General features: G+C 28.7%; 1 protein-coding gene across 1 annotated transcript in view; it reads right to left on the bottom strand.

Moving 5' to 3' along the window:
* Nucleotides 1-3,789: 3,789 nt before the first annotated feature.
* Nucleotides 3,790-26,216, bottom strand: part of LOC121132216 (lachesin) — a 209,693-nt gene continuing 187,266 nt past the window's right edge. Inside the window, exons 6-8 of the mRNA XM_040727608.2 lie at nucleotides 14,345-14,472; nucleotides 6,709-6,994; nucleotides 3,790-4,434 (exon numbers count right to left, since the gene is read on the bottom strand). Of these exons, the coding sequence (XP_040583542.2) occupies nucleotides 4,184-4,434; nucleotides 6,709-6,994; nucleotides 14,345-14,472 (665 nt within the window). The 3' untranslated portion in view covers nucleotides 3,790-4,183. The remainder of the gene's footprint in view (nucleotides 4,435-6,708; nucleotides 6,995-14,344; nucleotides 14,473-26,216) is intronic.

The following is a 26,216-nucleotide window of genomic DNA, read 5'->3' as shown; positions in this document are numbered from 1 at the left end:
TCATGACTATCTTTCTAATTTATTTTTCAATTTTATGTACCGTACGTCTGTTGCTCCAACTTTATTCCCTCATACATTAGTATGGGAACCTTCATCTCAAAGACTACCGACCCATAAATATGCAAAAATAAAAACATCATATTTGTCATTTTGCTATTACGACATTGAAAAACGCCAAATCTTGACCTAAATATGTCACTTTTTCATTTTTAAAGTTCCACTATCATACCAAAAGTGGCTTGAGAGATCTTAAATTATCTAGACAGCATTTTTAATATCTCCAGAAAACAAAATAAAAAGATTTGCAATTAAAAAAACTTAATATTTTAAACAAACCACTATATAAGTTCAAAGTATAATTATAAATACTTCTTAATTAACTTAATTTTGTGAATGCATATCTTTAATCAACAATAATTCTCTTAGAAATTCAATAGTATTCTTTTAAATAATGTAAAATAATATAATCTGATGTCGAACCACATGTTATGTCTCTTTTTGTTATTGAAAGTAAAACATTGAGGTTGTGAGTTTACAAAAAAACAAGAATCTTGAACAAATATTAAGAAAATGAGAAAAGCTAAGTTTTTTTGTACGTAATCTCCATTGAGTCAAATATTGTATGGCTGCATTGTTGCCTATAAAATGTCTTGCATTCAAATTTATGGGTTAATTTGATATACTCATCAACGTTATCTGTAGTTAAGTACATTTATTTGATTTATAGAACCGAATTTTGTGCCAATATTGTCTTTAAAATTAAATCTAATTATTTTACATTATTTCATTTTTGTTAATGATTTTTTTTAAATGTTCCTTTTATTGGTCAGATGGAGTTGCACAGATTAAGTTTAAGTAAATATTATAGTATTTTATTAACTTCAACTGGCCTTTTTTGAAGTGTATATACATTTTCTTCTCTAGGAACGTCCAGGACGTGAACATATGTTTATTGAGTTCAAAAGAATAATTTCTCCTGAACACATATTTCAAGGAGCTTTGTCGTTCCATTTCAATGAATTTTTACTATTTCAATTGAGGGCTTCCAACATTTCTAAAAGATTATTTAGAATAATTTGGTGATTAATATTGAGGATCATATAAATATAATTCTTACTCAATTTTAGGAAAACATTATTCTATTTCTTTTTTGATTTGACGGGGTATAAAAAGAACTAGAAAAAAATGAAAATAATTGATTCACTAAGCATGATATGATTATGATGATTTCATAATGTTTATACAATCAAATAAAATTATTTAATCTTTCATTTGCAAAAACTTCATTACTACCGTGGTTTATAAGTACAAGGTTAGAAAATCATGTAATCAGGCTTGCTAGAATTTTCAATCTGATGTATTGTACCGACTGCTGGGGAAGACAGACAGATTTTGACAAAACATGCAACCAATCATTTTGTATGACGTCAGTATTGCTAAAATTTTCAATTTAATGAATTGTACAGACTGTTGGGCTAGAAAAACAGATTTTGACAAAACACACAACCACACATCTACTATGTCGTCAATATTAAAAGCGTGGTGGAAGTCAAAAATCAGTTGTATGCTCGTTATGGTATTTCTATGTATTAACCTTAATTGCGACTACATTATTTTCTAATTAAATATGTAATAATCACAAATTTCAAAAAATGACATAAATTTAATTGCAAAGAAAATTGTAGATTGACGATATATCAATACTAGAGGAGTATAAAACATGACGTAGAAAGTGGAAGAACCGTTTCTTGTTACTGATCTGAACTGGATTTTTTTATTTACCAAAGAATTTGTTATTATTATTTATTTATGGAAGACAGAACATCTAAGTAATAACTAGTCCGTCTGTTGATGAAATATGAAAAGTATCACTGAGGCTTTGCTCAGGAGTTATAGGTGTAAGTCTTTGTTGAACTCAGAGTAGACATAGAGCATAGGTGTAATTCTAGGATATATGTCCTTACAACATAAGGAGTTTGTTTTTTAAAAATTTCCTTCCTCTTTAAAAAAGTTTACATTTTGTTTTTTTCCCGGTTCACTCTGTATATTTTTTACTTTTTCTTAAATTTTGATATTTAAATACAAAAAATAACACGACCCCCCCTTACATGCTTACATTTACAGCTCTATCAATACACATATATTGATTTGAAATATGTTGCTAGTTTTTCTTTAATGGTCATTTTTTTTTGCTCTTTTTGTTCTAGAGTGTAAAAAAACTCTGAATTTAAAAGAAAATAAGGGAGGGACAAACAATATTTTCCACGTACTGTCAATAAATAGAATGCATCAAAACGAGTTTTACGATATTTTATTGGAACCAAGTTTGAAATGATCAAAAAGGAAATGAAACATTGATTATAATTAAACATTGTACTAATGAAACAATTATATAAATTAAATTGATTATAATTATTATGAATATAATATTTTTTGTTGGTTTTTTTACAAAATCAAAATAAATATGCGTATTTTTTATTGAATATATATATATATATATGTATTTAAATAGATATTATATAATAATAACTGATGAGATGTGAAAATAACAGTCTAACTTCATATATAGAAACATTTTGTGATATGAAAGGAAAAGAAAATACAAAAAAAAGTCAAGCCTTGATTTTGATTCACAAAATATGACAAATAAACATGATTTATAAACTTGACAATAAATTTTGTTTTTCCTAAAATATTTATAGATATATTTTTTTTTGTAAAGTTTTTCATTTATACCCATGAAATTTTACGTTTGTAATATTTTATTATAAGTATTTTTGTCTTTTTGTTTTGTTACATTAACATTTATAATGGTGTGTATAATAATAATATATTCAACATATTGAAATATGTATTTTTTTTACAAAATATAACAATTTTGCAGGATAAATAAACCATATAAGCAATAAAAAAAAATTAAATACAATTGAAACAATAACGAAAAACATGTTATGGAAGGTAAAAAATAATTATTATTTTGTAAGCGATTAAAAAAAAAATATGGCCTTTGTTATAAATTAAATATTTTGAAACGTAATGAACAATCGTATTGTGCCTTGTGGATGAATAATGGGATCATTTGATCCCACTAAGATTTATTAATAACGTTTGTAGCTAAAAACTATTAATTGCAAGGGCTTCAAATCCCATAACTTTAATTTATTTTTGATGTTTCAAATGTTCCCCTATTTAGTTGTAGTAAATATATAAACATTTATGGATACATGGTTTAAGAGTAGACCCCAGTCATATATAAGCTCTTTAATCATTTATCTATTTATTCTTATGAATTTGAATAAATATTATTTACACATTACTAACGAGATCACTGGCCCAAAAACTTTGATACAAATACATCAGCTGATAAATAGGTTAATCCTCCGCTATTATAAAATTAGTTTGATTATAATAGTGATACGATAATTTCTCCGATAGCACACAGAGTCAAAAGTTTAATAAACACAATAATAGGATTAACCGTGCCAAAATAATTGCATATCAAATATTTATTAAGAAGTAAAATTTGAGAACTTTTAGAAAATTAGTGACGAGGAATATGTATCTATTAAGAACTGTGATTCAGTATTATCGTCCGAAAATGTAGTTTATACATTTGGTTATCAACTAAGTGGTAACAAAATTTTAAGTTTGAGGTTACTTCATGCTCAACCCTTGCATAAAATTGTAAAACATCCCGGGTTGAGTGACAGAAAAGTGTCATATTTTAGATATGGGTAGAATATTACCTAACAATAGCGTTATTTGACTCAAATAAAATTTAAAATTGTCTGGTAATTTAATTATTATTTTTTTTTGGAAGAGGTTTATAACAAAAGTTACATGAAAGCACATTTTCCACCAATATGTGACACTTTATAAGTAAAAAAAAATGCTATTTAATTTCATACATTAATCTAAAGAAAATATTTTTTTACTAATATATTAATTATTTTTTTGTCTTTTGTATATGTAGAAAAAATCAAATCACAGCCACTTCTTTAAAAAAAAATCCAGAAAAAATATAAATGTAAAATACATTGAAAAATTATCACAGATCCAACCATCCCAAGACCTACTTTTTTACTACTGCAATCCCTATATTTTGTAAAAAATATTCACGCTATATGTAGAAATGAGGCTCTTAGTCTTCTTGGTGTTGAAATTTTGCATATTCTTTTTTCAATTATAACAACAATAATGAAGAGGAGATCGAGGAACATGATGTAGTAAGCAATAGTTGTAAGGTGACCGTGTATGATAGTAGAATCCCTATAGACAGACTGACTGTGGTAATAGAGGTATAAGCAGTTTTTCTTATGGCGGAACTTGTATCTGTTCCAGTTGATTGTAAGTCAACGGCGTTCATAGAATTATCATCGTATAATTGATTGTCCTCGTCTTTCTCAGCCACGGAGAGTTGCTGTGTTGAGTAATCTACGGGAAGGATATTAATATAATATTAAAACTTATATCATAATATAAATTAGGAGATCTGGGACAGTTGTAACAACAGTCCCTGATTCTAAAATATCCAATAAACTACCCCCATAAAATTTAAAGTTCTAAGACTGTTTGCCAAAACACCTTTTGACGAAGGATAATATGCCAAACAGACATTTTGATAAAGAACAATTAGGGAAATTTGGGAGAAAAGTTATATGAAACATGTTTCATGTCAAATAGGTTAATGAATAGAGTGTTATTATTTACTTCAATTAGTGTTCCACAACAGATTTTGTCTCTACTGTGAACAACTTTACCGTTTGAAGCTGGCGATCGAACAGAAGTGGAGACAATACGACATCACCAAGACAACGCCAGGCTGCACACATCTTTGATGATGCGCCAGAAGCTCAGTGAGCTCAGATTGGAAGTTATTGTGAATCATGTTTGTAACCCTTTTTATAAAGTATTGGTACAAAATTACTTTCCTCCAACCTATTATCTCCTTTTTAAGCGATAAATTGCGTTTTTTGGGAGGATGCTATCAGTTTTTTCGATGTTTTTCCTTTCACAAATGTCATATGAATCACTTTTTTTCTGTGTAACTTAATTCAAATTCAAGCCCCACAGAGAATTTATTGAGATATATAAGTTTTTAATTATTGAGATATTGTAATGCACAGTAAAAAAGTAACAGTTGCAACAATTGCTGCAATACTAATATGACATTAAAACTTTTACTATTTATAAGAAAAAATATATAATATTAGTTGGTAATATAATATAAATATATATCGCACTTTTAAGTACTTAATTAAGGGCCTAACAATATATGCATACATATAGGTAGTTAGGCTAATCCCCATGGGTCATAATTTAAAGCTTTTTCTCGAAAGTCAAGTCATTACTTTTCAAAAATAGAGTATATGGTTGTTAATTTATTATTTTTGTTCTTTTTGTATGCTGTACAATAAATATATTACTCATAGAAAATAAACTATGAACAGCTTAGAAAGGTAAACATTGTTTATATATTCCATTTTAAAAATGTCATAATGCTAGTATATATATTTATAAGTTCATTCTTATATTATTTTGTACAATAGGATAATTTTCAATTCTCTTTATACTGATGTATAAACAATATTCACCTTGTTTTATTGTTGTTTTCCAACGATTGCAAACGATTCCTTGTCAAACACTTTTTTAGTGAAGGATCATTAAAATGTATAGAAATATGTTCAATCTATTGCATTTGTAAATTAAACAATAGTAGAATTTATACATAAAATATATAAGAGAATCCCATTTTCTTTTCTTTTTTAATATGACACGCTCAGATTTGCTTTACTACTTTTTTAATTTTTTTGCTCTGTTTTTTTTGTTTTTTTTATATGTTCATTTTTACTTTTCTTTTCATTTTATTAAATAGGATACACTGAGCATTAGCAACACACACTTGTTGCTAAATTTGTATTTTTTGGGATAAAAAATGACGTTACGGCAAACATACCGGCAAACTTAGTTTTATTAATTTAGATTTATAACGCCAGTCTACATCTCGTCGTTACCCAATCAAATTAGCATCTGTGTCTAGTACAAATATTGAATACAATAAACCGGTAAAGATTTCTTCCATTTATACATTTCATTCTTTATTATTTTCCCAGGGTGTTTGGAAGCCTCAGTTTAAAAATTATTGTTAATGGCGGTTTTTCTCACTCTTTCTTCTATGGAAATTCCTGATTTCCTGCCTCTCTCTGGAATATTCTAAGAGTATTAACCAATTATTCTATGAGTAAGGTTTTGTGATGTCGATTTTATTTTTAAATGAGTGGACAAGGAAATACGAATAAGATGTACAAAATAGGCAAAAAAAGTATAAAGAAGTTTTCATAAATGCTTGGAAAACAAACAATAAGGGTCAAAAATGATTGCAACTATGTATATGCTAGATTATTTCATTTTTTGGTACAAAGCTTCGGTAGCAATAGTAAAACCCTAAAAGGATATAAATGGATTCAAATGGCATACAATGTTCAATTATACCCTGATAGACAGATAAAATGCATTCGCCATCTAAATGTAAATCCTTTTCAATTATTTAGATTCCATTAATTGAGCCTTAGGATGATTGTGAATCTTAATTGAGCATATGTATTGTCATATATAAGTATGGATTCAACGATACAACAATCTTGAACAAAAGTCAAGAATAGGACATACATTCATGTATACATAATAATGATCTAAAAATGATCTTACCAACTCCCTTATTGAAGAAATTAAAAACTTTGGATTGCTCAGACCACCCATACTTATTTTTTGCTTTCACAACAACATCATAGACAGCCCCAGGCTGTAGATCCCGTAGACGATAAATTTTCTTTGCAGAGAATTCAGGCCTATGAGACGAAGAGGGGGAGAAAGAAGAAGGACCATTATGAGTCGACCTACTGATATGAGATGGAACTTGTATCTCGGGGATTGCAACAGTTGACCAGGAGCCCGAGGTTTCATCTACATGATCCCTTCGAGGAAGTGGTAGACCCTAGAGAGAGAGAGAGAGAGAGGTAATAACTGTTATTAAACTAAATTTACTTTTCAGATATGTTACTTGTAATAATAAGAATTCAATTAGGTATCCTTAACAATATGGGTTTTCCTTACAGATTTCAAATCATATCGCAAAAAAAAAAAAAAAAAAAAAAAAAAAAAAAACAGATTTGTAGGATACTAGCGTAGAAATTGTCACATTACACAAAGTAATTGGAGACAATTTCCTATACTTTATTAATGTTTAACCCTTTCGGGACCATAGGGTCCCTCATGATATTTTCATCCAACTTTTTGATATTTTTTACTCTATGCGATATACAAAAGAATATTTTTTTTAATTTGTAAAGATTGCTTATGAAGGTTTCGAGATATTTTTGGGGACACCAGTGTCACTATTGTCATGGATGGTAAAAAGACGACTAAATAATTTTACACAATAAAGTATTTGTCATTCTTATAATTATTTCCTAAAACATAAACTTTTTCTTTATTTAAAATCCAAATAAATAAAGTTTCAGTTATAATCATAAATAAATAAATTTTCTATTATAATAATAAATAAACAACTATTCTTTTTGAGCATTATAATCACTAAAACAATTTTTTTTGATTTTTGTCCAGAAACAATACACAAAAATACTTTGTATGTATTACATTCAATATGAGTTTTATTTTCTATTTTTTATTAGTACAATTTTTACATTTCCCTCTCATCGATATAATTGTTGGTAGGGGGAGTGGAATAGATTGAGGAATGATTTCTCGGCGTGATGCATGACTAGTTTGTAAACTTCAAATTCGAGTATTGTATTTACCAATAAGCAATTTTCCTAAAATAATTTTGAAATCCAATAATTTCGTTCCTTTTGATTCTTTTTTTTTGTAAGCAATGTGTGAATTAGCTACAAAAATATCCAAGAGATAAAAAAAAAAGCGAGTAATAATAACGACCCCCCAATGATTTTCTATCCAATATATAAGTGTTAGGATTTTAATACAATATCAACAGCTCCCATACAAGAGTCGTATTTTTTATCATGGATGGATATGGGACGACTATTTTAGAACTTTTTCCTTTCACTCTTCTTAGAGCCGATGAAACTTGATTGTAGCCTTCCAAACTCGTGCCAATTAAAGTTACTCCACGACTGTCAAACCACTTGACTGCTACTATATTATTTGTATATTTTAGCTCAATTTCACCTCCACGCATATCTTTGTCTTTCTTCATATTTGGCATGTTTTTCCTATCTTTTCTTACAGTTCCGATACAGTATCATCCATTTTCTTGTAATTTATTAACTAATTGGAGAGAAATGAAGAAATTGTGGAAAGTATAGTGTACAATTTTTGAACAACCCTTTCTCCAAGTCCGTATTTACTATTTTCTTCCTTCCCAAGATTTAAATTAAACTCATAAAGATATCCCGTCATGATGCAACACCTACATCACCATTTGAATCCCCATTTTATAGGTTTATTTTTCATATATTGCTTGCAGCACCTATTTCCTTCGAATTTAGTCATGTATTCGTCAATCAACTGTTCTGTAGCATCAGACATGACAGATTGAAAGGCTTCCTTTAAATGGTCAATAATTGCTCTTATTTTGTAAGTTTTGTCCGATTTATTTGCTTCTAAGTTAATAGCGAAGTGGAGGTTGTGAAGAAGGGATATAAATTGAGTTCTGGGCATGGCATTTTTGTTACCCTCTGATGTAATATAATGATCAACACTCCAATACGATTTCAAATTAGGAAGCTTCGTCACTTACATCATGAGATTAATTCCCAGAAAGGCGCGGATGTTGCAATCCACATGGATGGTTGCTTCCGTGACCATAAGTTGATTGCTTTCTTCAATAGGGTTTGAAATAGATTCTTTTGCCAGATATTCTGTATCAGAATCTTCCAAAAGATTCCTCACTTCACTTTTCGTTTCACTGTCAATTTGATCGAGCATTGCAAATAACTCATAACTGCCTTTTCCACGATCTATATATATATATATATTATTTTTTCATTCGTTTTTACTGTGCTCCTTGACATCTTCGCTAGTTCGACAATACTAATAACATTACAAATTTCTACTACGCTTCCAAAGACAAAGAAAAGTCACAAATTTCTACAATGTTTCAAAATACAAAGAAAAATATAACATAATTAATAAATTTAGTTACCCCTAACGGGTTTTACTCTTCAGGACAATAGGAATAGACACGTCCCTTTGTTTAAAAAGAATAAATATATAAATAAAAATTACGTTTGACCTTGAAAGTTTCACAATAGATTAAATAGATATACTACAACATAAAAAATGTAATTTAACTTCTGAATTTGTAGAAACTATCTAAATGTAAATAATTTAACTTGATCGTACAAATTGTCAAAAATTACCAAAACTAAAATCAGTCTAAATAAGGTATTTATTTTAAAAAGATCAATATACCAATAAAATAAATGAAAGAATAGATGTATTTATTTATTTTAAAGGAATAAATAAATTTTTTGAATGATCATAAGAAAAGTTATAGCCAATTAAATTGCTGGGACGCACATGCCCCTATTGTGCCGAAAGGGTTAATGTACCGAGTGACTACCAATACGTAATATACTTTTTTATCACTGCTTAATCGAGATCTATTTCGGAAGTAACGGTTCTACAACAATATATATATATATATATAAGTAATATATGTATCTCATCTATTTATTTTCAAAGATTTCACAACTATCACTTATGCAGGCCTCAACATGTGAAGGAATTTCCCCTTTGGCAGACATGATGTTCGAGTGAAGATCTATGGCTGTTTTTAGAGACTCCATATTTTGCTGTTAGATAATAAGGGTCATCTGCTACACATGGATCTACACAAAATAATGCAGGGGGTTTATGTTCAGGCTCGATGGCAGCCGGAAGTACTTTGACCTGACATGCACTTCCAGTAGCTTTGGACGGTGTTGCAAATGTGAGAGGGGCCCCATCTTGGACCAAGATACACAGCTTCTCCCCAGTTGACAAACCGAAGTTCTTGGGTTCTCTTCCTCTTAGGCTTTTGACATTTTGAATCAGCCTTACAGAGCAAACATATTTGGGTTGTCCTGTTCTTGTAGATCGTTTTACATACCCTCCGGTGTTGTAGTAGACGTCAGTGCGGAAGACGTGTCTCCAGCCAAAATCAACAAACATTTTGGAGTATTTATTTACTTTAATCATCATACAGTCTCATAAAACGGATTTTTTTTATTACTTTGATCAGTAACGAGCTACAACAATTAAAAAAAATATATACTGAATATTTGTAGACACCTGGTAGATGGTGCCATTCTAATTTTAGTTAATAAATATTACTAATTTTTCCTTCATTAGATAAAAAAATATATAATTGTTCTAAATTTTACCAAATAGTTTTATTACTTCAAATGCACTCATCAGTGATAAATATAATCATATAACTCTGTTACTATTCAATATAACTTAAAAAAGTATAGTTAAATATTATAAAACAATAACTATTAATTAAAAAGAACAATAATTTATTTGTAAAAAGCTTTAATTAGTACTAATGAATGACTAATTACCCAAGGAAATTTTCAATAGTGAAGTAAACGACCCATTCAAATAAAATTTTAATAATTACAAAATCTTTCAAATATAGAATACCGAAAAATTATTTTAATTTATGTATAAAAAAATGATTAGAAAACCCCTTAACATATAGAATGGTCTTTATTTCTGTACACTTTAATGGGTAAATTTTCAAAAGATACATCAAGCTTACAAGTATCATAAGGAAAATAAATTTTGTGATATGATTGTTATTATTTTGTAATGTGTTATCTACATATAAAACATTATAAATTATAATTTAAAAAAAAATGACCTATAAAAAAAATCTTAAAAACTTCTAAAAAATATTGTTATCAAATAAAAGAGACATGTTAAGAGCTAAAAAAAGATGGACTTTAAAAATAAAAATGATGTCAAATAAGAAACATCAGCCATTCTAGTGTTAAGTTGAGTTAAACATAATATTGACGCTCGATGATATTTTTTTCACATCACCCTATATGTGAGTTACGTACATATACTTTTAATTATTTTTATTATATTAAAGGTACATACAAACTAAATGTGTATATTATAGTAATATAAATTTCATTGTCTTGATTACCCATTGTTACATTTTTCAACTCGTTAAAAAGTTTTATTTTGCACTTTTTTTTTCATACATAGAACTCATAATGAGTTTTTCTTAAAAACTGATTGGAATATTTATTTATTTTCATCTTATGTTTTTTTTTGTAGAAAAAAAACTTTTACTTTATACCTAAATTGTTCTTCTTCCATTCTATTCTTCTACACACATAATGTCACACAAAATCAATGTCTAGAGTAGTGTTGATAAAATGATATGGGTATTTGTAATATATTTATAGTAGTAAGTGGTATTGGAGTGCCATTTCGCTAAAAAAATAATGCTACGTTAATGACGTAACTTCCCAACCCTACAACATTTTCCATCCCCAATATAAATTAAAATAACCTTGAGTACCACCATGTAATTTAATATGAGTTGATCTGAGCGACAATTTTATATCGAAAAAGTACTGTTAAATTACCAATTTCGGATTCGAAACTGGTACTAAAGCATTGGTATCGTAACAACACTACTGTTCATTATTTATGATTTGGATCATATCAGGGATTGCAGCTTCCTTAAGTGTATACTTAAATAAATTTGTCACGCTATAAAATCCAAATTTGTCTAAGAAGAAAAAAGGCCACAAACTCCTTTATAGTTTTGAGTAGTGTTGTGTCACTCCTTATATAGGACCGAGGACCACATGCCTTTCCGGTTCAATTTAGTCCAATCCCACTTATTAGTCCTTAAAGAAGGTAAAATCGATAACTCACGACGTCATTAAGGGTATTTTTCCTTTTTTTAGTTATTTTGGTATAAAATACCGGGTGGCCCATTGCAATATGAACACTTAATAAATAAATAATCAGATGAAATTAATTTATATTCCGATATATTAAAACATAAGTAATTAATTACAAATCAAAACAAATTTGAGCTCTCTAGCTCACGTGCAAATCGAGGAAATGACACTTGAACATGATCCATGAATTCCCATTCACAAATAAGCAGTTGGGCGTTTCCAAGACTACCCTCTACGCCGTCAGCAAGTTCAAGACGAACAAGAACTCTGTCAAAAAGGCCAAACCGGACCCGGAGGATTTAAAGAAAAATGCCTAGGCCAATCCTGTCAACCACATGAGGGCCCATGCATGATATCTCTTGGAATCTCTTCAGACTGTACAGAGAGGTATCGAAAAAGTGTCTAGAAAGATCCTTGTGAGGGTAGAGAGGCCATTTTAGATACCAGCAATGAAAGGAACACATCTACTCCGTTACAAGACTCTTTTTTCACACTTTTGCTCCTCCCTCTGTCATAATGCCAACCCCGCGACATCACCTTTTGGATGCATGTCGAGGGGAAGGTTGAAGTTTTCATCATCCAAAAACAGAAGCCCTCAATGCTACTGTCCACTAGCACTGGATGCCATGACAAAGAACTTCATTGCAGCAGGTGCCAGCCGCCTCCTGCAAGCAATCATTGCCGCTTAGGGCAGCTGCATTAATTATTAACAGATATCAGACACACGTGAGTTTGTAGTATTAATTTTGATGAAAGTCTATTTATAATAAATAAATTATTTTTTTGGAAGTTTAAAATTCAAAGTGTTCAGATCTTAATGGACCAATCGGAATAATAGATTAGATAACTTAGTAAAAATATATTATGGTCTTATTATATTGTATTAAAATGAAAATAAGAATATTTTTTTGTAAGATATGTCCAATGATCTTAATACAAATCAAATATATCTTATTTGATTTAATAAACCATCGATATTTGTGTGAAAAAATTGTAAGACTGACAGTAAGGACCGGTCATATAACTGACGTCCTAACGATAATAAGACTGGTACTAAGACTAGACTAGATTGAATATATAAGGACCAACACATCACTAGTTTTGAGGGACCTAGTTATCTCCAGCGAGTGACCTGAAAGATTATTAGTAAAATTCAATGTTTGATATGTAGTGTAAGATACAATAATGTTTGTGCTCGACGAATTTTTCTCGTGCATTTCTTAATAAGTTTATGTATACTAAGGTGGCCGAGGAGGAGAAAAAAATATGTAGGGTAGTTTTTCCTTTTTTTTTTACAAGACCAGGGGAAAACAGCCGTAACTGGTGTACCTTATAATGATTTATGTGTATATGGTTTGATGTAGCTAGGGTTTATATGATACCAAATTGTCTTTTAATAATTATTTTAATTATACATTTTTACACTTCTTTGAATAAATGAAGATATTTAGAAAAAAAAGAAAAAAGATGAGACATTAATTCAAAAATCCCAATAAGGATGCCATAAACCAAAATAATAATAATACGTTCTATATCTATAGTCTTTAACTTTTTTTTTGTTAATGTGTGAACCTTTTTTCCCATTCACCTCTGATATACTTATGCACTCCTTCTCCTTGTTAACAAATTATTGTTTTTTAAAAAAATACAGCAATTAAAAAAAAGTGTAAATGTTCTGTTAAAGAGGCTTTTTCAACTTCATTTACTTGATAAACAACTAAAAGGCCATTAATTATATATGTACCTGAAGAGGATAAAAACTGTCTTCTTTTGACATTTGAGTGTACATCTACAAAAACGTAAATAAAAACTTAGTTAAATAACCGAATGTATTTTTATTATCACATATAATAAAAGTGATAACTTAATTATGAGTCTATTATATATATTCAATGAAGCTATTCATAAAATTTCATCTTTATCAATCCCTGTAAAAAGTTTCAATTTACTAGCTTTATGTATATATTGATTGGGGAAATTAATTAGAATAAAACTATTATTTAAAAAAATATATATTTATAAAAAAGTGAAATGATTTTTTTTCTTTATTAATTAACAGTTTATTTTTTCTAATTATGATTCCATATTGCAAATCACTCTACCAAAATTTAATATAAAAAAGGTTTGACTTTTTTCATATCTCTACCCATGATAAAGGGTTTCAATAAAATTTAACAATAAGTGAGACCACAATGTTAAATTCTTGGCTAATACTGTCATTTGAGGGTTTATGTGGCTTACTCACATCAACCTCATATTATACAAAAAAAATTGAAACACATTGCCAATAACAAAATACACTGTCAAATTAAAATACTTGTTGTTTAAGACCATTCTTTAAAAAAGGAATTACTTATAAATATGCTCATTTTTGATAAATATAACAAAATACTTACGTCAGATTTACGATACAGAAGCTTATATTCCGTAATGGGTTCAAAACTATCTGTTATCCACGATATATTGTATGTTTGTGATCTGTAGCCAATAGACTCTGATGTAAAACGTGGAGGTCGGGGTTGACCTAAATGTTCAAGATGAAGAAAAAAATATAATTTTGGTTATTTATAATATACAACATAAATTTCAATCAATTGACATGAAATTTGATATAAAAAACAACAAAAAGACGATGTTAATATATTAGATAAAGATTAGTAATATAATAATATATTTTTTATTGTTAAATGATTGAATTTGTATATATTTATTAATACTAAGAAATAACTATCGAATCCTTTTTGCATGAAACCAGTATATATTGGAGTAGCCGATTGTTTTGTGTGTGTTTGACTCTCAAGTACCTTTAACTACAAAAACCAATACTGTTGAGGCCATGAATGAAAATGCCTCTTTATAATAAAATAAAATAAGATACGGAAAATTAGCGTATGATTTTTGTAACCAATATAACTATCTCTTTTCAAAAAAAATATAATATCGTTTCTATGTGAATCTCCAGACTGGCAAAATAACATGGATAAATATAAATTAAAAAAACAGCAAACATAGTCAAAAACATTGAAGTAACAAATGACAACTCGAAACGTGGTGTAGTTCTAGTTAATGAATTTAATATCTGTTTGACCAAACACAAAGAACATTCTCTCAATTGTGTGAGAAAACCAAGAACTTTTTCCCCAAATTCCGTTTAAAAATATGAGTTACTTCAAAATTAAGTACTCTAATTAATCGTCTTCATAAACAACTATTTGTTGTATTATTGATAAATAATTCAGAAACAATGCTTTTCATTGACGGTAAATGTCAAAAAATGTGCGTCTATTTACATGTAAACGAAAAGAGTCCCAATAGTTTTCTTATGCTTTATTGATTGACAGTTTTTGATTCAGGGTAATAGTTGGAAGTATATATTTTTTTAATATCACTTTTTAATTCAAAATATTTAACTTATTGTACAAAATTTATCATAATGAATTTGGGATGTTATTAAGGAAACATGAAAACTTAAACAAAAATGAGAGAATACTTTAGTTTTTGTGCTACTCATTCAATACTTGTTGATCTTTTAAAGTTTTGTAGTATTTGCTTTTTATGTCAAACATAACATTTTGACCCGATTTAAGCACTATTTTTCTAAAAAATAAAATAAAGTTTCTAACAAACCTCTCTAGTCTATAGCGTCCATTTTTATTTAGGAGCCAAGCTATTAAAGTCTTATAAAAATTGTATAAAAAGGACTGTTCATGTCCTTAGAACGTAGTAATACCTCCTCATTATTTAACATAGTTTTGAAGGCCATGAAGCTGGTGTAGGTGGCTCAAAAAAGGTTTTCTACTCTTGTTCAAACTTTAAGAGCTATTCCGATTACAGGAAAATTCACTGCGCTCTTTTCACTCCCGGAAAGTCCATCTCCCTCTTTTACCCCCGAAAAAAGTTCATTCCAAAACAAGTTCATTTCAAAGCAAGTTCACCGCGAGGAAAGTTCATCCCAAGACAAGCTTATCACGATGAATTAACACCTTTTTATATATTCTAATTTATAATTATTAGAAAAGGTAAAACGAGTGCGTTGTACTTTGTATTAGTAATATATCTATACTCAATTTAGGGAAATAAAAAAAACACTTAAATTTATCTAACAAATTTGTTGATATCGGTGGTTAAGGGTTGAATAAAGGGGTTCGTTTAGCCTAAGAAATTTCAGTCCTTATTTCAATTAGGAACTTATTTACTTAGATAATGATTATAGTACTGAATTATTACATCTTTTTATTAAAAGTAGAATAAAATATAACATAAAAATTGATTTTTTATTTCGTTAAGCAATATTCCAAATATTGGTATCGTTAGGAATGAATTTTCCTCGGGATGAACTTGTTTTGAGAATAACTTTCCTTGCGATAAATTTGCTTCGGGATGAACTTGTCTAGGGATGAACTTCTCTCGTAAAAAGTGCGTGGTGAACTTTCGGTACACGCAGCTTTTTACTTTAATATTGTTCTGCAGTAAATTATTTCTGAAGCCATAAACTGTCCAATTGAGGTAATTAATTACATGTATGTTGTAAAATTAAAACAAACTTTTTACTCTTGGATAATGGTTCATCAAACACTCCTAAGAAGAATAAATACTTCTCAAATAAGGCCTGTAACTATGAAAGTCCCGTAAAAATAACGTCCTGAAACTTAATTAATTATTTTATATAATTTTCTACTTAAAGAGATTTCACTTCTTTCACAAGATTTCAAATTATGCTGACCCGAGGCTCTAACAATGAAATGATGCTCTAACGAAATACTTTTGAAATTACTCCTAGATTAGCTCTTCTTAATGTTTATTTCAAATCAACTTATAAATTATTTTAAAAAACTTATAAAAATGTTGTAAATTGCAGCACTTTGTGCATAAATATGCATTTAATAGTTGTAAATTATTAGTATCACATAAATCATATATTAAAGTTCAGTACACTTGTAATACTTTAAAGTATAATACATTTGAAGATATAATATTTACAATATACATACGTAATTGTACAAAAAAATATTTATGTTTTTTAATCCTTTCAAATGGTGTTAGTATAATAACCAGATTATCAACATTGACCAATTATAAGCAGAATGTGAATAATAATCAGATGAAAAAAAAAATGAATTTAAGGCAATGACCACTTGTGTACAAGTTATAACTTGTATAAACAGATTCTTAAATATTATATGTCTCACTCTGCACTGTTTAATAAGACAATAAGACATTTTAATGAGCAAATCATATATATATTAACCGTCCATGAAATGTTAATTTTGTTATTATCCTTAGATTTATAAAAATTATGACTGGGCAGTTTGTAAAAAAAAAAAAAAAAAAAAAAAAAAAAAAAAAAAAAAAAAAAAAACCCAATGAGTGAGCCTCACAATTTGAATAATGTTTGAAAGAAAAACTGCTTAGCTGTCAGGACGACGTTTCTTCAGATTAGCTACAAACATGAATGAGATAAAAGAAATAAATAAAAAATCCCACTCCATATCGAGTAAATACATCGCCAGGAATTACTGAATTAATGTCAATCCCTCATTCTATATTGAGTCCAGAAAGGACTGACTCTTACAGCCCTACAAAAAAAATCATCACTATTATACTTTCTATTATTCATGCTCACATAAACTTTAATCTTTTTTAAATGTTATCTACTCAAAAATGAAACATTAATGATAACAGCTCTGGTAAAAACAAAAACATAGTTCAGATTGGTAACCAGAAAAAGTAACTCACCATTTTTCGGTCATATTTTTTAGAACTCTCATTATCCTCATTGCGAGTAGTCTAAATTATTCATAACATTTTGAGGTTGTAACTTGTACAATTTGTTTATACAACTTACCAATTGTATACAACATAATATATATTGTGTGGAAGGGAATGAATGACCCTCCCATTTTAAGATGAGTTCATTCAAGAGTGAAATGGCTCTTGCATCATTATTATGATGTTTTAAAGCTATGAGAGAAACAGGGTGTATTCCCCTCGCCCTCATTGCGGGGAACTCCTGAAGAAATAAGGAAGAAACCATTCATATGTTATAAGAAACGAAGCCCTAGACACTCTATGTATAGTAAAGAGTTGTGGTTAAATTACTTTGAAGGAATCATCATATGAAGGATATAATAGAGTTGGAGAACAAATTCATGTTGAGCTTCATTGGTGTAGAACATTAGAAAATTTATGTATATATACGTATGTGTCTTAAGGTTTTTTTTTATGATAAGTATAGGGTAAGAAAGAAATAAATAGTTAACAGAAGTTAAACAGGGCCATAGAGGAACGTCAAAGCAGAGTTTTTATAATAAGAAGAAATCATGTTTCTTTGTATTAGTGAATAATTTATGTGCAATCTAGTGATATAATTCTCAGGATCAGTCTTGTCATCAATTTTTTAAGGCCCTTACGTTAATTTTTTTTTAATAATTGCGTGTTAAGGTTGAGACTCAAGTCTTTGGTCAAAAGTGCAAGTACTTTCAATTTTTCGTAGAGTCCAGTTTGAGTCCTCAGTTATATACAGTGAAAAAATCACTGTAAGATAATTGTCTTGTTTCTATTCTATGTATATATATATATTTACAATGCATAGTGTACTATGAAGATTGATGAGTACTTTTTATAGAGTTGATTAAAAAAGTGAAAAGATTCTCTACAAATTTGTTGAAAAATGGTATAAAGTTCTAAACAGTTTTAAGTCTTAGCTTTTGATTTCAGGCCAAGCTGCGAGTCAAATAATTTGTGTTCAAATGTAGTCTCAGTCGTTCAAAATAAAGACTCAAGTCCAAGTCGAGTCTCGACTCCAAGTATCCACCTTTTAAAGACTTCTTCTCATTTTAAATGGCCAAAAAGCACGATATCCAAGGAGAAGAAAAATTAGTCTAAAATATTTTATTTATTTGTCTGTCAGTACTATTTAATGCACGTAATTTATATAATGCATTATACTGATCTGTAACTCACCATGGAATTTAAAATTAAAATAGTCAATAAATATGATTGAATACTATAATCTTGCCTAGATCCTATGGGTGTGCTTTTGAATATTTTTGAACTTCTTGTCCTTTTTAAGAAAAGATAAGCTATAATCTTGGCTTTAATGTAGGTCTTAACACTAAGGTCAAGATATGGATGGGTTTTTTAATTCAGTTTCTTGGGCTTTAATATAAACATCTAAACCGTGATTTTGGGATATGGAAACCAAAATTTTCAATATTTGTGGTCTTGGCCGATATCAGGGAGCACATCAAAACATTCCTATATCCTAGACAAACCATACATAAAGGTCTATAACTTAAAAAAAGTTTTGTTATATTTTTTTATTAAGTCAAGAAGTAGTTAATTTATGTATATATCTAAAAAATAATAAACAGCTAATTAATTTGATTAATAAGAGACTTTGCACAATTTTATTTCATAACTATGCCTCATTTTCCATCTCTGTCTAAAATTCTTAATTTCTCTTAATGTCTACGAAAAATAATTAAAACTACATAAGCTTTAATTATTTAATTAATCAGACTCAAGTTCGGGCTTTAATGGCTGTTTTACATATGATAATTTCTAATTAATTATCAATGCTGCTGGACGAAATAGACTGTGATCTTGAAAACCTTGAGCCAGGTAAAACATCTCTGAGAGAGTTATTCACACCCAGATAAGTGCAAAAATCTTGATCTAAACGTTTCCATCTTATATCATTTTATAACGTGAGATTGGCGTGCAATACTGGAAAGCAAACTTAAACTAAGCAATTTATGATGCAATTTCAAGCTTTGAAATTAGTTTATAAATCATTCCCCTAATTTCCTTGGAACACAGAGTAATAATTGAAGTACGTTTTTTTATATATATTTTTGGTCTTTTTTCATAAAGAATACAAAAATGAAAATAGTTCGTTTCTTTTATACATACCTTTTCCCCCTTCTCTACTCCTTCATTAATTGGAACTTTTCTTGAGTAGATTTATATATATATACGTGGAGCATATGAATAGGAGGAAGTTAAGGGTCTATCTCTAAGGAACAAAGAAATACGTTTCTACTTCATAAAAAAAGTTTTAAAAATGGAACTGCTACTCTATGTATGTAAAATATTATATATAATACCTACATTCTTGATTTGAGATGTTAAAGGAACAAATAGTTTTGTAGTACTCGTCTTTCTAAATGTACTCTTTTCGATTCATGGATGTGAAATTTAATAATATATTTAGATTAAAAGTTTGCTTAAATGGACAGTATGTTCCTATTGTAATTATGGCTCTTTCATTTTTTTTTATATTAACAATACTTGTTTTGATTCTAATGATATCATTTGTGTGTTGGCAGGTCATCACTTTGATAATAAAGACATAAAAAATAATGTAATAGAGAAGTCTTTTTGTTGTTCCAACCTAAAAGTTTTTTTATTTTCTCAAGCTGTTATCATTACTTGAAGAGATATAATTAACGTTTAAAGTAATTACTAGTGCGTGAAAGACGAAGAGTAAAACTGATGATTTGTTTCAGAGTCTAAGTCCTTGCTGAATCCAGAGTAGCATTGAGGATCAACAATAGAATAGTTCCTGTCTATATCATTGATAGATATGGAGTGGTTTTTGTTTTGATTTACGGATTCTCATGGCCACTGCGAGTAGCTATTCTGATGAAACCTTTCAACACCCGAGCTGCTCTCTTTCCAAACATTTTTTCGATTGTCATGTAAAATTTTCGATTTATTTTTTTAGTATACTGGAAGTCATATTATTTTCAACCATGATCATATATCTTAATTATCTTCCGATATACTTCAAAGACGATACATTTTTCATATTCGTAATAGCTTATTGATAGTTTTATAATTGCCTACCTACCAACTGATTTTGGGCCTCTTTTTTGTTTCTTTTAGGCGAAAACAGTATGAGCTACATTAAAGATAATGCTGTCCAAGATGAAGAAAGATAAGTTCTTCTTCTCAATTTTTAAATTTAAATAGCTATTTTCATTTATAGAATGAATTATACATACATATTTTAGTCGAATAAAAAAATATTTGAATACTATTATTTCCCAACTTATTCGATTTTATTCGAGAATATTGAAATTAATTTTTTGAATAACATTTTTATGCTTTCGTGGTTTCGTACCAATGCGTGAGAAAAAAATTATTTGACGTCCTGATTTGTTTGATTTATTACCTTATACAGGTTGTTATGATGTCATTATTCAATTGTGTCTTAGCAAACTATCTCTACGATGCTTTTTAACTATCTTTCTTCTGCTTCAAACGTCGATTCCTCATTCAAAGGATTATACTCAGTAGTAGTTTAGTCACGGTACCAATATTTTAGTACGGGTATCAAAAGTAGTATCTGTATTTTGATATTTTTCGATATCTATTAGACAAAAAGGTCGTTAAGGGCGGTAATGGACTTATTGTTAAATGGGCAAGATATATATTTTTTTTTTTTTTGGGGGGGGCTAAAAAGGGCTAATTTAAATATTTGATTATGAAATAAATAGATTTTTATTCCTGCTTTATTATATACAATTTTGTAGCTTATAAATTTATAAGGGTTATGTCATCGGCAAAACATTTTTTACTTGTTATAATGATTACTGTAAGAAATGGTTCTACTATCAGTTTGGTATTCTATCGGTTTAAATGTGTCAGTACCACAGTAACATTACAGTGCCGGTATAACAAAAAGCATTAAACTATATACATTTTACATTAGATATTTTATGAGATAATTTAAAATCTTTATTATGAATATGTAAGTATAGGTTTAAATCTGATCAATTCCTTTCATGATTTAACAACTATGTCAACGATCAAAGTCTATATCAATCAATGTTATTATATGCATCAAATATATATAGCATAATTAAATTATTCACTTATAGTTTATTCACATGTTAGAATAAATTTTTAAAAAACTGGGGTAATAATAATTATTCTATTATTTAGATACACAAAATAGATCCCTAAATTATATAAAGCCTTTTCATGTGACGTTAGAATGATTGATGTCGGATATATTAAGAGTATAAACAATCAAATTATATAAGAATATCACCTATTTTTTTCATTAATATTAAGGAAAAAGTTGAATTATGATTACATTTTATTATAATGTTAGAATGAAACGGATAGATAATATAACTTAAACATTTAGTGTCTATCAAAAATATTAAAAACAGGATAGACAATGAATTCTATCTAATTGTTGTGTCCCGTTATTTCAAGGGCAATCAATGTTGTATTAGACCATACTGATTGTCCAGTATATAAAGAATAAATCAACATGCAATTTATGAGACAATAAAATGCCCAAAAGCATTTTTCCTATATTTATCAAGATCAAAGCAGTCCCCAATTTAGATTGTTAGAAATGCACGCCTTATTCAGTTGCCTAATATTTAAACGAGTAATAGGACAATTAATTAATATTGGAATAGGAAAATCGGATGTTTTTTATGGAATCGAACTCGAAATCGGAAAATAAAGTGTAATCTTCGAGTCTTATGTAGTATTATCTATTAATGGTATTTAACTATTTAATTAATATTGAAAATTTCGAACAAGATACAAGAGATAACTATGTGAATTTATGACTTAGTTTTGTCTTATCTGTATATATATATATAAAAGAGTTTGTGTATATAACCTTTATGGGTGCCCACACCGTTGGATATAGGACGTTAAAACTTTGAAAGGGTACATCTTTTGAAACTGATCAGGTCAAGATGGAGTGCCATTTTTTTTTTTTTTTTTTTTGGCGGGAAGAGGGGTACATAATGGGCTTATTCCATATTCAAAACACAAAACATGTTTTTTGGAGCTCAAAGAGACTAAATTGGGGGTTAAGTTATAAATTAAAAAAATTAAAACCTTTTAAGAAAAGGAAGTTTTATAAATTTATCTAACATCGAATAAGTTTAGGGTAATAAATAAATGATAATAATTTCACTTTTTCAGCTACAAAAAAATGAATTTCAATGGAATATTGGATTTGCGCATAAAAATAAAATTTCTAGAAATTCGTCTGGAAATTCGTTACCATATAAATTTGACAAATAAAAATATATGTTTAATTCATTTTTTGAATAATTTTTCTAATTTTTTCATTTTATTTTACTTTTTCCATCAAACATCAATTTTCCCTAAAATGCCCTAAAAGTATTCATATTGGAAATAAAAAAATAACACTAACTTTCAACAATATCGTATTTTCAATTTTCAAGAACATTTGTTGCCATAAATTTTTTGCAATGTTTGCAAAATGCTTCAGTTATTGAGGCTTATTTTTTGACGACATTGTTCTACATAACTTTTTTTTTTTTTTTTTTGAAAGTACAAAAAAAATATTGATCGGTTTGTATTTCTCTTTAGAATGTGAATAAGTTAAATTTAACATTTAAAAAAAAATTAGTACGAAACATTTTTTTGCAATGTTCTAAGTGAATTCAATATGGCAATTTTTTGTCAAAAATAAAATAAAGACTTTTCATGTATGTAGTTATATTTTTTATTGGATTTACGTCGCTATGTATTTTAAAGTTTATAACTTTTTTTTAAATTCATAATGATACAAATATGTATATCTTTTACAGGCGCGATATTATAATGCTCGCCTGCACTGAAGGTGTCTAAGCCATAGAGTAAAAATACATAGAGCGATGATAATGAGTACTAGCAAGGGAAATTACTTGATGTCACAACAGCAGACGATAGAAAAAGATAGTTGACCAAAACAAAGAAATTTAGTGCAGCAATTGTTATTTTATTCCAATAATTTTTGTAAAAATAGTGAATGTTTTTTCATATTTGGGACAGTATCAAAAGTTTCTAAAAATGTATGAATCAATGTACTATTTGGGTAGGGCAGTAAAACATGGACTCGAGATATGGTTTTAGAAATACATCAATAATAATATATATTTTCAATAATAGACAAATAGCAAGGTTTTTACAAAGCTTGTTTAACTCAAGTTGGCCACCTTCATCATCAACCACAGCCTTTACTCGTCTCCTGAAGCCAATGCAGGAGTTGGTTCAGTGGGGTCTAATCTGGATATGAAGGGTGTCATATCTCTTTTGATCAGAATTGAGCCATGTTATCTGGAAATAACTTTTGGCACTTGGGGGACGTGTGAGAGGGGGTTTCGTCCAGAGTCCACGCGTAGTTACCCTCTGGGTACATGGTCTTCAGTTATGGCAAGATGGTGTACCTAAGCATCTTATAGTAGGCCTCATAACCGATTTTCTATCCATCTTTGAAAAAGAACGGATGCATCCTCTTCCCATCAGAGGTTAAAACGCGGAGGACCATTGTTTGGGCCAGATATTTGGAGTAGTAAACCCCTTGGACCTCTTCTTTCATAAGCCAGCGCTTGTTCCAGCAGTTGTGGAATTGATCAAATTCGAAAATCTTAATGTCCAAGAAAAGTGTAAAATAGACCATTCATAGATTTATAAACGCTATCGGAATTGGATGAATAAACAAAATCGGCAACTTATTTCTTCATTTTTTTTAATTGTTCCATTAGTAACTTCATTTATCAATATTTTAAATAAACTATTACAATAAATTTATAAGGAAATAAAAGGCACAAAATGATAATTCCGGAATTTGTTAAAAACTTAGGATCTAATGAAGTACCATTTTATAAAAATCGGATAAATAAAGTATATAAATAATTAATAATTTACATACATTGAAGGTGGAGCCGAAAGAGAAAAAATATTTCCCTCATTGGAGTCGATAAACACGCCCCAAAAGAAGTAACAGATAGTTTATTTAGCTCTCAAGAGTGCTCAAAATAATTATTGTTCCATCGTTTTAATGTAAAACCATTTTATCAGACGAGCTGTTTTACTGTATATGTATATAGCTTTTTTTTGTTCAGTTGTTTGCCTATTTTTCTTACTATACATAATATGAATGTCATATTTTTTTTCACAATATTTAACAATAAATAATTGTTTTCCATTTATACTAATATGTTTTATAAATATGTACGAAAATATATATCCAGAGTTGATGTGATGTTGATGATATGAAAACACTTAAATCAAATCCATATATTACAATATTTCTCATATAAGGGTAACTATATGTATATAGTATACATATATATAAATATGAAGTAGATATAAGACTATAAGGAAATGAAGAAATCATTTCCCGAAAAAAAATTCCTTGTATGAAAAATTAATAATATTAAACATCTTTATAGATTTTTTTTTCGCTTTGTTTCTCATCTCTTCATTTCTTTTCTCCTCACTCTTTCTTTCTAGCTCTTTTTGTCAGAGTCTTTGGACCAACAGAGCATCTGTTGTTGTTCAAGAGACATATACATTTATGTATGTACATAAGTAAAACTTTTGATGAAGTTTCGTTTGACATAAATGATAGGGAGGGGGGATGAAGAAGTAAAGAGACGTAAAAATAAAGAAAAACAACGAAAAACGAAAATGAGAAAAAAAAATTATATGAGCTGAGCGGATATACAAAAGAGACATAATATTAATAATAATATAATATGATAAAAAGAACAAAGACATATTTGACAATATTTAACTATATATATATTTATTTTTTTATACTCTGAGAAAATATTGAGTACATCATAAATGAAAACAACAACATTTCTGTTCAACAGCGTGGTCCAAAAAGGAGTGTACCATAAAAAAATCATTACATATTAATATTACTAACTACCTACTGAAGTACCCGGCATTGCTCAAAGTTATAAGGCGTTGACATACTTTGTTTAATTCAAATCGATTATATTTACTTTACTTTTCTTTTCCTTTTTAATATGACCTTGAGGAAGTTACAAAATGTTCATTGCTACACAGTTATTTCTTAGTTCTAAGATATTAACTCTCCTATGGTGAACAAGGATACTTTACAAGCTAATATTTAGAAAAAGGCTTTTTATTCCATTAAATCGACATTTTATTGCCAATACTTTCAGTAAAGAGTTTACTTGCAAAACGTGGACGATTAATTAGCGATAATGTTCTAATTAATGTAGGAAGATTTATTGATTATAGTTTGTACTTCAGGCATCTTTTGTCCGTAAATAAGACATATTCCATCATCTCGTCATCATGAGTGAGAAAGATGGCAAATATTAACGCAGCTCATATCTTCTATATGCTGACGTTGAAGTTGAGAGTATTATGATCATTGCAAAGTGCTTCAAAAGCCTGGTTTTCAGGATGGCCAAGATGGAGAATGATGAAGAATACCTCTCCAGGAAAGCAAGAAGTAGA

This window comes from Lepeophtheirus salmonis, chromosome 2, assembly GCF_016086655.4.
Source record: "Lepeophtheirus salmonis chromosome 2, UVic_Lsal_1.4, whole genome shotgun sequence".
Lineage (NCBI taxonomy): Eukaryota > Metazoa > Arthropoda > Copepoda > Siphonostomatoida > Caligidae > Lepeophtheirus > Lepeophtheirus salmonis.
The sequence above is the reverse complement of the archived record's forward strand: the minus strand, read 5'-3'. Positions and strand labels throughout refer to the sequence as shown.